The sequence below is a fragment of the Hippoglossus stenolepis genome, chromosome 21, assembly GCF_022539355.2.
Source record: "Hippoglossus stenolepis isolate QCI-W04-F060 chromosome 21, HSTE1.2, whole genome shotgun sequence".
NCBI classification, from domain to species: domain Eukaryota; kingdom Metazoa; phylum Chordata; class Actinopteri; order Pleuronectiformes; family Pleuronectidae; genus Hippoglossus; species Hippoglossus stenolepis.
The window spans coordinates 15,014,186-15,028,018 of record NC_061503.1 but is presented as its reverse complement, the minus strand read 5'-3'; the positions used below and the strand labels follow the sequence as shown (position 1 = coordinate 15,028,018).

The following is a 13,833-nucleotide window of genomic DNA, read 5'->3' as shown; positions in this document are numbered from 1 at the left end:
TATCTTCGGTCGGAGAGACTTGAGGAGAGAGAAGTGAGGGAAGAAGAAGAAGAGCGAGTAACGAGATAGGAGTTAGCCCAGGGAAATGTCACAGACAGAAGATACTATTGAAATTAGGAGTGTGATTTTAAGAACATGTAGAAAAAAAGGCTGATAAGAATGAGTGGATGTGTCTGGGACCCGGGGAACAGACGGAGGAACACGGCTTAGGTTCAGCAAAGAGACGTCAGTATCTTCAGTTTAGAATGTTCCTTCACAGTTTAACACAACAACAACATAATAAACACAAAATGATGCATTATAGTCATTGTTTGGCAGCTAAAGTAACAGAAGCTAAATGTTTTACCAACACCTGCTTTACTAACTACTGTCACTAACGACCCATACCTGCTGCAGTGAAGTTTTAGAATGATGAGGATGAGGATGAGGATGAGGAAGATGGTTGTAATGAGGATTGTGTTGGTATTTAGTGACATTGATGTTTACTGGTGCTTTCCACTTGTATCGCCTTGAGACAACATGTATCGTATCTTATGTCGTATCGTATATTATATTGTATCATATTTTATTGTATCGCATCATATCTTGTATGATATATTGTACAATATGTAAAATCTTGTCGTATTGCATCGTATGGTATCCTGTCATTTGACCCACAGTAACCTGAAGGTCTCTTCTCCTCACAAAAACATTAGCTAGACTTCTCTCACACGTGTACATTTATGACACTCGTGAGTTGAGAAGTATTTTACCTCCGACAGCAAGAGGCAGAATACGTTGTCTGTTTACTTTATTGTCCTTCAGCTGCAGAGTTTTATCCCTGTTCATTCCTCTGGAGAAACTGGTGAACTTTGAAAATGCCCGTGAGCTTTTCCAAACTAGTTGAGCGTAGTGACAGAGGAATCCTAAAGAGTAAACCCAGCAGGACGGGAGGATGGAATCCAAATTAAACACGAGCAAACAAGTCTAAAACCTCCAGATGAATCCAGTTTGAAGGCGCAAATATAGAGTTTAACTTTTAAACCTGTGCAATCAAAGACATGAATTATTACCAAGACGTCCTGTTGAACCTGGTGCTTGTTAACAATATGGACATTACAGTGTTATTTTCTAAAACACTTGACTGAGACTGCTCGACACTCTACAAACAGTCCTGTGCAGTCATCAGCTGCTCCATCGATAAACCTCACTGAGATAGTAAACAAGAGACAGAAAATGCCAAGTAAAGCCCACAGGCCTCTGCTGCATGAAAGTAATCTAACTTTAATTTGTTTTTATGAAATCCAGACGGTTGCATTCAAAGCTAAATGTCGACAGTGGCCCATCACATCGCGTCTGCTCGCTGGGCTCAGCTCATTTCTCTTCGCTGAGCTGTAATTGCCAATTGCCACTTTGGGTTCCGATTTTTTATGAAATGCTCGTATTTAATCTCACAAAGCATGAAATTGATGGACGAGATTATTGTTGATTTGTTATCACAAGCTAGCAAAGTAATGCTGGCTGTGAGTTTTACTTCCCTTCCAGATTGTGGAGGTCGAGCGAAATCGACAAGTTATGATTTTATTTCCCCTGTGAAGCTCGTGTCATATACAATTTCAAACTAATGTTTTGAAACCGAATAACTTCCACATTTGGATCACCTAATTTGTTGGGGGAACTGCCGACCATAATTATGCCAAACATCACATTGCAGCACGAATGTTCTCAGTTCTGCTCAGTTATGGCGGCGTCGCTTAAGTGCTCGACACTTACATCAATTGCGAGCGAGTTCATCAGAAAAGAAAACAAACAGTTCTGTAACAGGCCGTCACTCACCGCTTCTGTTCCTCCTCCTCTCTCCATGAGCTGAATCCTCCGGTAGATGCGACGATCCCTTTTCAGTCCGTGTCTCTCACCTGGCTCACGCCCGCGAGCTGTGTCTCCACATTCAGTTAAGCTAATGTCCTGTAAAAAATTCTATTAATGCGGCGCCACAATGCTCATTTTCTTTCTATTTCCTCCTGTTATTCTCTTTATTCTTGATTTCTATCGGCCCCCTCATTCAACCCAATCGTTCCTCTGCTATCTTTCTCATTTCCCCCGGCCGTCTAATTGCCCTTTGTGCCTCTGCTACTCTCTGAAATTCTCTTGGCGTCGTCGCACACGCACCGGCCGCTCCTACGAGCGGTTCTGCCTGTGTGCTTTAACGCGTGGGTCAATTTAATCAGGTGCTGCTGAGTGCACTATTCAGTCACATAAAGTGAGGTCACTGTGAAAAGAGCCCATTTATATTAGATGGTGTATGGAATTAAATTAGACACAGATCAGTTACACACTGTAGGGTAATCCTCTGTCTTTCTTCTTTTTTTTTACCTCTGCTTGTGCTCTTTTTTTAACTCATTTTGCAAGACAGCAGCAGAGAAATCAGAGGAGCGATAGCCGAAGGATGGCGAGCACTGACTTTCCCCCTAATGAATTCCAATTTCAAACCCATTTTTCATATAAAGAAACCAATTTCATTAAGTTCCCGGGTTTATTTAACATCAGCAAATCACAGCAAGGCATTTGGCATGGTTTCCATGGCAGCACAGAAGGGCCATGACCCATTTTTTATGTCTACGGCATAGTTCATGTGTGTGTTCATATTGTTGTGTATGTGCGTAAACACAAACCATCTTGCATCCTAACTTTCCCCTTTCCCCTAAATCTCTGTCTTTATCTCTCATTTCAAATTTTCTCTCCGTCTGTTTCCTACTCTCTCTCTCCCTCTCTCTCTCTCTCCCAGTCAATCACTCACTGTAACACACACACACTCATACATGTTTAGGTTTACCTGTAAATGACATTGGAAACGAAAACAAATCTTTATTAATTAAATTTGTAATGGATCTATAGTTTCATACCTTTGATAATATTTTCCAGTAAACTCAAAATGTGTGTTTTCACCTTGATGACTATACATTGGTTTAAAAAAAACTGATCAAACATATGAATGAGCGTGAACTTCAGTGAGAATCAATAAAAAAATCCTCAAAACTATTGGCACCATTTGCATTTTAAATCACTAGAAATCCTATTTCTGGTTTGTGTGGGTGTTTTAATACAGAGATTCAAATGCAAAGGGTTAAAAAGATAAAAGTTTGGCAGCAGCGCTCGGTTTTCATCGACTCGATAAATGTGTCCGATCCTGCAGATGCTTTTCCTTTCTTCATGAGCAACTTCTCTGACCCCTCGCCCTCCTCTGATGCAACTCCTGCGGGCCTGATTATGATTGAGAGATAATATGCATTGCCTGAAAATAAACAGCAGGCGGTTTCCATTCAGATCATGTCCTGTCCCTGTGTTTGTATTTCTGACGCTCTCTCCTTCTCCCTGTCTTTCAATATTCCTCTTAGTTCCTCACTTCACCAGCTCAAGAGTCAAGCAGGTTAAATGAATCATGTTTTGTGTTTTTGCCATCTGTCAAACTACAATGTGCACTTTCATTCATTCTAAAGAGGTTTTTTGTGAAAGTCATGGAGATTCATACATTTACATCATTAGAATATTTACTGTATCCTGGCAGAACAGCTTCCTCTCCCTCTCTGAAATACGGATTTTATTTGATTTCCCAGTTTAAGTATTGGAGACAAACAGAAAATCCTCCAATATCTGCTATTAATTGATTTAATTTGACTGAAATCCAACATGCTGTTTACTGTCTCTCTCAATTTGTGTGCTTCTTCGTCTAATCACCTTTGACCCTTGGCTGCATATAGTTTCCACGTGTGCTGTAGATTTAATGAACATGACGGAGAACAGAGGGTTTTCTTTTCTTTTCTTCATAGAATTCGATTAAGGACCGAACCACGCATCTGCTTTTGAATCATACTCGATTTCCAGGAACTCTGGTCATTGCGTCTTCCTCTGAGGTTCATTCGGGGGTTTTCATTGTTTTCCAGGAACCTTGTTGGTGGAGAACATGCAGATTAATGGCGTGGCCGAGGGTCCGGATCGTACCATCTCTCTTTCCCTAAGGGACAACCGCGACTACTGGGTGATTCTCGACCCTTCCAAACAAGCCCTTTATCTCAACAGCACTGGACGCCTTCTGGATAGAGATGTAAGGCACCTGAACTATTTCATTTTAAACATGTCTGTGCGCGTGGTTTTGTTGTTATCGGGTTTTCATAGACTTTTCTATAAAGATGGACATCAGCTCATCAGCACAGCGTCCATCTTTGTTAACAATCTATTGTTTTTCATATCTTACAGTTTCTTATTGTTAATTTTATAAGCAGCTTGGTTTGGCTCTTTACTCTGAGATAGAAGTTGACATATTAATGAATCTGTGGCTCAGGTCCTGCTGCTGAATTTAAAATCTAGAGCATATTTAATGTAATGTTGTTTCAACAGATGAACACAAGGGTAAATACTACAGACGGTAAATATTGTGGAAGTGAATGTTCTTCACTTTTTCCAGCTAATGCAAATGTTTTTGTTCCATTTTCTCTCCATCAGCCTTCTGTTGATATTTGAATACAGTGAATGCAACTTATTGTTTTTCATGATCACATCCTGCACTAAATGTAAATATACACTAAGGTGGCAGTCATCGTTTTGTTTTAATTTCCGACAACACTCTAATAACCACTGTCTGTGCCTCTGTTGTTCTCTTCCCCAGCCCCCCTCGTATATTCAGTCCATCGTGGTTCAGGTTCAATGTACCAACGAGCTGATCGGCACGGTGATTTTACACGAGGTCCGCATCGTGGTCCGAGACCGCAACGACAATGCCCCGCGATTCCAGCAGCCGAGATACTATGTGGCCGTCAGCGAGGTACAAAACAATCACACACATACAAAAAACGTGAAACATTTATTTCTCAGAGAGGTTTCCAGTGTGACAGAAACACTCTACCGTCTCTTACCTGAATCAAGAGCTGCACTCATCCTGCAGCTGTCTCTCATGATGGAGGGCAACAGAGCACATTTGCAGACACACCAGTCCAGCAGGAGGACGATACATCGACCGAGCTTTTCTTCCCGTGCGATAGAGATGCCACAGAAATGACCTGCATTCGCAAAGTATTGCCCACTGGCATAGCTGGATGCTGCAGTGTGTTTTAAATATAACGAAAACTCCACCAAGCAGTATTGCACATGGCGTTTTTGCTGTCAGACTAAAATTAAAGGCAGCACAGCACACGCAGAGTTTCTGAGTAGCCGAGGAAAGGATCTAAATCTGTTATTCTGAGGCTTCCAGAATAGTCTTTACAATGTCAGTCCCACAGTTAGTGTGTCCTCGGTGGCCCGCGGAGGCAGATTTTAACTAGAAGAGGTTGAGACTTTAACTGGACAAGGATACGTGTAGCCCACTGCCAGCGCAACCTTAGGCGGACCCAGTAGAATATCTCATTATACAGTCTTCCACAGCCTGTCCAACTCGATCTGTCTTCTCAACCTCTCTCTTTCTCTCTCTTGGCCTCTCCTCTGTTTTTTGCAGCTCTGCCCTCCCTCCCTCCCTCCCGGCTCCTCCACTTCCACTGCCCCTGCACAGCTCCCCGCTCTTCATTATGTCACCTTTCCTCAACCTCCCCACCTTTCCTCTGCCACTCTCTATATACCTCCGATAGTCTTTCTTTTTCCTCCCTCCTTTACTCTGCTGCCACCTCTTACACCGCTTCAGTTTCTCATTGCTCTCACGTAAATAATGCACTTCAAGCACCACCATGCTGTGATACCTGTGCCATGCCAAGGCTAATAAAAAAAATGAATATATTTGTCCTGATTTGGGCAATAATTTAAAAGCGGGAGCAGATTTATTCAGATATGAGCGCAGGTCTGCTCATTAAGCCGAGATCTATTGGCTAATTCACTTATATTGCCCCCAGAACTCCCACCACCCAATGCAGTAAATTTCCTGTTGAGCGAGTGAGTCAGGAGTTCGTCCAGCTTTATCTACATTACACCTGCTTTTCAGTTGTCAATAACTAGCAATTGTAATGAGCAAGAAAGAGAGGCAGACGGATGAAAACACACAGGCAAGGCAATAGGGTTATTTATAATTTATGTCAAGGATACAATTTATGAGCTCACTGTGAAAGATTTTTCCGGTACAAGGTGATCCCTGTGGCTGATTTCATGAGCTGGCACCGATGCCCGAGCGCGGAGTTGTTTCATTAGAGCCGCATCCGAAAGTGGCAGAGTGACAGCATAAGGCGTTCTGAGGACCATTGTGCGATCAGTGGGAGGCATAGATAACCCTGTTGAGGGAAGTGATGTAACAAATCACTGGTGCAGCAGCTAAATTAAACCTAATCTCAAATGTTTCTTGTGCTGTCTGGAGATTAGACTTAAGTTCTGACACCTAATCACAGATCCCGAGGCACACGGCGGCACCGAAAAAAAAAAATAATAATAATAATACAGCACAGCAATTTGTGCTTGGCAAAGTTGTTCCTTTCATGTGCAATGGAAATTGTTCAACTCTCATACTTAGAATTTCCCTCAGAAATACTTGAATCAAACTGAACATCTTTCTGAATATCTAGTAACTTGTTCCTCTACGTTGAAGATAGAGATACTACTGTATGTGCTGTTGCATATGCGCAGGTATTAAAGTGAATTTTAAAACAGATATTTAAGGCAAAATCAAAGTATTTGCATTGGATACAAAGGCCAATATAGTAATAATATTTTAGACAATACTGACACATCATGTATACTACACAATATACTATAGACTAGTGTATATATCTGAATATATCAAGTATCAGTTAGCTGCCACACTAATGGTTTTGACACATAAATGAAACCCTTGACCATAAAATAACTCTTCAATGGTTAAGTTGAATTCGTCCATACTTCAAATAAAATTGTTTAGCAACATGCAAACACGAACATTGTGCAGAGAATCCTGAGAGTTTTAAAGCTTTATGCTTTGAGAAATGTTGCTTTAGCTGCGACTTCCAACTCCACTGCTGTTGAGAACTCATTAATTTTGTTCATTTCACTGTGAGAAGGGAGGCAGTAATAAGCTATGGCTAATCTATTTTAACAGGGGCTCGTTATTTTATAACCACGAGCATTTGGGTCCAATATGTTTCTGTGTTATTTCATTTCTCTGAAATCAAACACCAGCGTAAAGATGCTGATGCTCTCTGTTGTGACAAGTGCTCTTAACATACCATGTGTGATTTTTCAATTGCCGAATTTTCCACTGTTACTCCTCACGTTGAAACTTTTATGAGATGGGGCAATGAGGTGTAACTAATATCCACAGTGGTGAGATGGAGAAAGGCACAGAGTGAAGACACTGGACGAACTCTGCTGCCTGCATTTCATTTCATTTGCAGTGCAAATCAAAAGACACAAGCAACTGCACAGCCATCTTCCTTCTCCAGCCCCATTCGAGAACAATAAGCATAACACAGCAAGTCTTTTCGTGTTTGTTTAGTAGAAACAGTGGGGTACTTAGACTCCCCATGACCAAACACATAGCACAATCTTTTTAATGTGTCCTGTCTTTATCTCTGCCACATACCGGCAGCAGACGCAAAAGACAAGACACAACAGTGTGGGATAGGAGCTGTTTTAGTGTCACTGGTAAAGAGTGTGAGTCTTTGACGACATGTTGTGGGAGCTTGTCGACAACGATGCTGAGATTCTGTTGTGTTTTTTTCAGTTGACACCAGTCGGAACCACCATCTTCTCTGGTTTCTGGGGGAACAACGGGGCGGCCGACATCGACGACGGGCCCAACGGACAGATAGAGTACACGATCCAGTACAACCCGAAAGACCCGGTAGGTTGTCTATCTGCCTAATGAACTCCTCTACGCCTGATGTAGTCAGGTTATGAACTCATAATGTCTTGTGGTTTGTTGTTTTCATAAAATTTGTGATAGCTGAAAGCAAAGACTGGGAAAAGCCTGTATATGCATTTATTTAATTGTTATATAATATCATATATCAGCTTTAAGTTATCATTAGAATATCAGCTTTCTCTCAATACTTTGCTTTAAAGCAGATTCCACTTGACTCCTTCCTTATTATATTTTATATATCATATCCCGTTAGCTGTGAAACTCATAGTAACTCGGAATAATAAAGAATATGGTTTCGTAATAATGAAATCACACTCTTGGCTCGGTGATAGAGGAGTACAGTCACTTCTACTGGTGCTCGTCTTCTTCCACCTTCCTCCCACGATTGTTACATTATCTCATCTATAAACTCTTTGAACTATCTTTGAAGAGTTTATCTTTTAAACTGCACCATTGACCCTGTGAGTGACTCACAGTGCTTGTGTTTTCATTGTGTGTGTGTGCGTGCGTGCGTGTTTCAGACAGCCAACAGAACCTTCGACATCCCGCTGACACTGTTTGGCTCCATGGTCCTAAGAGAAAGACTCAACTACGAGGAGATAACACGCTACCTGGTCATCATACAGGCTAACGTAAGTGCTTTTTGTTCATCGTGCAGCTAAGACCAATTCTCAGGATGATATCGTATTTTTTTTTTTTTCATATAGTATAAAAGAAAGAAAGAAAATGAAATATAAAAACAAATTGTCTCCAGCTCCCCCGCGAGACCCTTTAAGGATAAGCTGTATAGAAAATGGATAAAATAAAAAAAGGAAAATAAGTAAAGTTTTGATCTGAGGCCAACTACAAAGGCTCAAGAAAATAAACTGTCTCCCGACTGAGTGGGAGAATAGTCTCCACCCTAAAGTTAAATGTTATCTTTATGTACACTTGTATTATTATGGTAGCATCACCGTTACAGACAGACTATTTCTGCTCTGCTGAATCAGCCTCAGGGAAGTGTAATAGCATCCTTAATTATTACTAATGTCTCTGTTAATATTGTTTTCTCTCCTTTTCTTTCTCAGCACATTGTGTGTTTTATTTATTTAAGTGGTTTAACAGCCCTATTAATTTCAGTCCATGTGTAAAAACGGACTCTCGAGGTACAGTGGTAGAAACACGCCACCCAGGTTTGACAGAAAATTATTTAGCTTGCTGATTGGGCCATTAAGCTTTTTGTTGTGACACTAAAACCTCGCTTACAAAGTCTTTCTTGCAAATAGTCATATTTCTCCAGGCCCGTTTAGCCTGGAAACATTATTAAAAGTCAACAGCACGCTGAAAGACGAATGTGTGTCTGACTGCTTGAAAGCCTGACACATTCACTGTTCATCTTAATACAATATTAAGAGTGTTTTGAGTGGCTGCGACTTTGCTGAATATAAATTCACAGAAAATAGTCGGAGACGCACAAGTGGGTAAAAGAACCTCTTGAAATAAGGCTGAGTTTTTTCAGGTCAGTGTTGCATGAGGGGGGAAAATGAAGCGCTAATTGAGTGAGCCACATAAACTTATAACCTCCTCAAGAAATGAAAATATCTTTTAATGACATATCGTAGTGGTGTAGTGATTAGAACTGTCACCTCACAGCCAGAAGGTTCAGGTGCTCGGGCGTCATCCCACATTCCGAAGACATGCAGTTTAATTTGAGGTAATTGATGCGTGTGTCAGCCCTGTGATACATGGCGACTTCTTCTTCTACAACCTGGGTCTGTGCTGATATGTACAACTCTACTGTCGGATGTGCAGACACCATCAGGAACAATGTGAAGGACATAGAGATCCAGTGTTTCTCCTTTTGCAGCTGCCTTTGTAATTGGATCGAATTTAACAAGTAATAAGACACAAGATGAATTCACCAAATGTATATACATGTCTATTCATAAAAGTCTGTTAATTTACTTTCAATGTCCCACTAGGTGTGTCATTATGAACTGGTTGCATTGATATTTCACTATTTTAGCTGAAGGTCTTCTTCTATAGAGAAACTTAACAGCGTGTACACATTTTGGTCGTATGAAGGTCATACGTTCTGATGTAGATGTTTATTTTCAAAAGCTTGAGATTGTTTTGCGCAATGAAAATATTTGCCGTGGAATGTATGAGAGTAATTCAATTTCTATTTTCTGAATAAAACGTGAGAGGCTGACAGCTGTGTTCTTCATTCACAGACAATATCTACAGATGCCTGGATTTCTTTTCTTTCTTATTTGAAGATGCTTTTTAAAACCTTTTCATAAATCTATTCTTTATTTATAATCTGGAGGACCACACTATAGAAACATTCTGATTGCAGTTTATTACTGGGAGCAAGAGTTGAAAAATGTTTGGTTTTACAAATATCAAATTAATCAATATGTAATTAATCTGTAGTAGGATTTATTATGTATACGTAAAAAAACTGAGGTTGTGGTATACAGATGAGTTGCGTACGGTTTAACGGTATATAGTTTAATATCATTAAACCTGAAAGCATAGGCGAGTTAAGGAAACTGTTTCACCGAGGTGATTTTATTAAAATACAGTAAAACTTGACTGTTGACTAAATACTTAGACTTTGTTTTCAAGCACTTAATTGGTTTGTGGTTGTTCATGGTTCTTCAGTGAATGGGCACAGGCAGGAGCACAGCAACAGGCATCATCTTTTCTTGTGATATTAAAATCCAATTACTTTCCATCTGTGTTGGTCAGATTTCTAAATGAATGCTCTTTTATTTCTAAATTAATGTTCTTTAATGAAGCCTGGAAGCTGCGTTTGACTCTTAAACTTTCCACCACTTATTTAACGGCAAGATGCAGAAATTTATTACTCGAACTTTATAATTAATACCATCTTCTGGTTGAACAATTTGCAAAAAAATAACTAATTTAAGTTTTTCTTTTTGTGAGCTCGTCAAGGAATTTAAAATCGGTGTAATCTCTGCTTACTTTACCAGCTTACGTACGACATTATTAATGAAATAAATCGATGTAACGAGCAGAGCAGTTTGTCTGTATCGTGCCGGGCCGTCTACACAGAGCTGTGCTGAGATGAAGATGTTATAGATGCAATAAAAACCTGTTTAGTTGCTCTTAATGAGGTATAAATAGACTCTGACGGCTCTGAGAGTTCCCGGCAGCTTTGATGATGTCCTGAAAGTATTCAGCAGAACTAGCAGGTCTCTCGTTATTCAAGATTTGAAGATGAAGATATCCAAATAAAGAATCGTGCAGAATGAAATGAACTCAAACCCCTCTCTCTCTCTCTCTCATAGGATCGAGCCCCCTACCCGAGCGAGCGCCGCACGGCCACCACCACTCTGACCGTGGACGTGCTGGACGGTGACGACTTGGGTCCCATGTTTCTGCCGTGCACACTCGTGGGAAACACCCGTGACTGCAGTCCCATCACGTACAAGGCCAACGTACTGGAGCTGACAGAGCCGGTGAGTCTGTGGCCTTTATGTAAATATATACCGTTTTCTATTTATATGTTTTGTGCAGGGGGCATGTTGGCATGTTGGTCTGTGTGAATATGTGCTTCCCACCATTTCCTCTTTTTTTAGCAGACCGCAGTAGTGCATGTGGATGCGTGCATGTGCTTTTAGTGTGAGGTTAAGATTGGACGTTGAGATTAAACATGAAATTTTAATCTCTCAGGGCTCATCCGCACAATTTTTTATTTTCTGCCTATATATATATTACATATTTTGTTAATTTTTTATATTTTTATTTTCAATCTGACATTTAGAAAACCTCAGGCGCCACTAACCAGCTGCCAAGTAATGAGAACATAGGCCAACATCATCCATGTGTGTACTGCTGCTCAGTGTGTCAGGTCTAGCACAGACTTTATAAGCAATTGGCATCTCAAGAACAAAGAAGTTTGAAACTTAAATAAAAGATGTCTGTTCGAGTTATAGAGCTATGTTTTATTTCAGTTTTTTTTTTGCTTTTGAGATTGTACAAGGTGTAAATGTCCCGAAAAACAAGTGTTAGAGAAGTGAGTCTGCCGCTCTGTCATATGTTTTTATGCTTACGCAGCTGTGTATTTATATATTTATATAAAGTCATTTTGCATTTGTTTCTTGGGCATTTAGCTGATGCTGTTCTCCACAGCGACTTGCAGCATCACTTTGTAAATGAGACAAAGTCGCTGCAGGCAAAATCCCCAACTCTGACAACTCAGCAGAGCATTCATCCCTTAACACACACACACACACACACACACACACACACACACACACACACACACACACACACACACACACACACACACACACACACACACACACACACACACACACACGCCCTTTATGGTGACAAGCTGGCAGTGAGTTCATGCTCTAACACCCCCCCACCACACACACACACAATAAATCACCTACACACACACCCATAACGATGTCAATGTCAATTCCCAACCGGACATTGTCTACGTTGTCTCTTTGTCTATATTGAGGACTTTGTCACATGTACACACACACTCACACACACTCACACACACTCACACTCACTCTTCCCTGCCAAGAGAAGCACTGCGAGGAACAACAGGAGTAAATCAACTTTACACACCTCATGGTTTTGAGAAGGAGAAAGTGAATGCAGGCAAGGACGGGGTTTATGATGGAGAGGTGCGTAGAGCTTGGAGTGTGAAGGGGAGAAGTGAAGGCAGACACACACACACACACACACACACACACACACACACACACACACACACACACACACACAGAGAGAGACGTTACACTGGGAAAATACTTGAGGGGTTCTAAAATCTGAAGCGTTCCATAAAACATGTTGCATCTCACACAAAAATGTGTTCTCAGTTGTCAATTTGCTCCCAATACAGAACTTCTAAAGACGGCAGACGCTTCACTGATTTCAGTATTTATGATCCCACAGCATCACAGGATAAACTAGATTTACCTCCTCGAGATTGAACGCCTCCGCTAACCGGTCAAGTTGAAGTTTACATCCACGTGGAACTAGACTTGTATAAAATATGCAGTGAAGACTGAAAACGGTTAAAAAGTGTATTTATCAGAATTAGCATATGAAGTTTTGAGTTATGGTAAAAATATGCGAGGCTGCTTCATGCAGATGGTTGCAAGGTGTTAGCACAATGCTACGTGGTGCACATTACGCAACCTTACATTTTTTGGGCAGGTTGTGCACTAATGTGAAGGTTTGATCCCCGGCTCCAGTCCCCAAGGTAAGATACTGAAGTGATATGACTAGAGAAGCTTTAATATAAATGCAGCCCATTAACATTTACCATACCTCATTGACCAATTTGCATCGGCAGGTGATGATTCATTTTTTTCTCTTATCCTGAAACCTACTGCAAAAACACTAAAGCTTAATTTTTTCTTTAACATTCATAGATTTAAACTGAATTATTTCAGATCGTTTGAATAAATGCCTGTTTATGCCAACAGCGGGAACTCTGCCATTAGATGTGCCTGAACGCACTCTCATTTATTTAAAGCAGCAATGTGTCTGGGGCCCGGTTTGATTGATTATGAGCCGACTTTGAAGCCGTCCGATAAGAGAACCCTGATACGCTCTGCTCGAGTGAACCACAGTGTAGTGAGTGGAGGTTAGGGTTCCTGTTTACTGGATGGATGAATAGATAGAAGAAGAAAGAAAGAAAGAAAGAAAGAAAGAAAGAGGTGGAAAATACCAAAGCAGGTGGAAAGTCCAGAGCTGCTTTTGCTGTGCTGTAAAAAACAGAGGAGGTGAAGTGAGGAGAGGAATGATCGAGTCAAAGCGAGATAACAGTTTGAGTCCTAATCAGACAGATAAGATATGACAACCTCACAGCCTTGGAGCCAGAAGAGCTACTCCACTCTTTCTCCCTCGCACGCCCACACACACAGATGCTGGTCATTTGTGCCGAGCAGTCGGCTGTCAGGCCATGTTCACACATTTACTTCAAAAGTCTTGCAGCCTCTAAAAAATAGATTATTGAACAGCCCGGTAAACAACTCTCCCAATACCTGACGAATCATCCACTTTGCCAT

General features: G+C 40.9%; 1 protein-coding gene across 8 annotated transcripts in view; it reads left to right on the top strand.

Annotated features, from left to right (window-relative positions):
• Positions 1–13,833, top strand: part of LOC118100961 (protocadherin-15) — a 133,423-nt gene that overhangs the window by 33,859 nt on the left and 85,731 nt on the right. For all 8 annotated transcript variants that reach the window (XR_007032321.1, XR_007032320.1, XR_007032318.1 and 5 more), the window contains exons 5-9: positions 3,921–4,081; positions 4,643–4,798; positions 7,646–7,765; positions 8,308–8,418; positions 11,083–11,253. Coding sequence is in view for 4 of the 8 variants with exons in the window: in XM_035146520.2 (XP_035002411.2) it covers positions 3,921–4,081; positions 4,643–4,798; positions 7,646–7,765; positions 8,308–8,418; positions 11,083–11,253 (719 nt within the window). In the remaining 4 variants the exon portion in view is untranslated. The remainder of the gene's footprint in view (positions 1–3,920; positions 4,082–4,642; positions 4,799–7,645; positions 7,766–8,307; positions 8,419–11,082; positions 11,254–13,833) is intronic.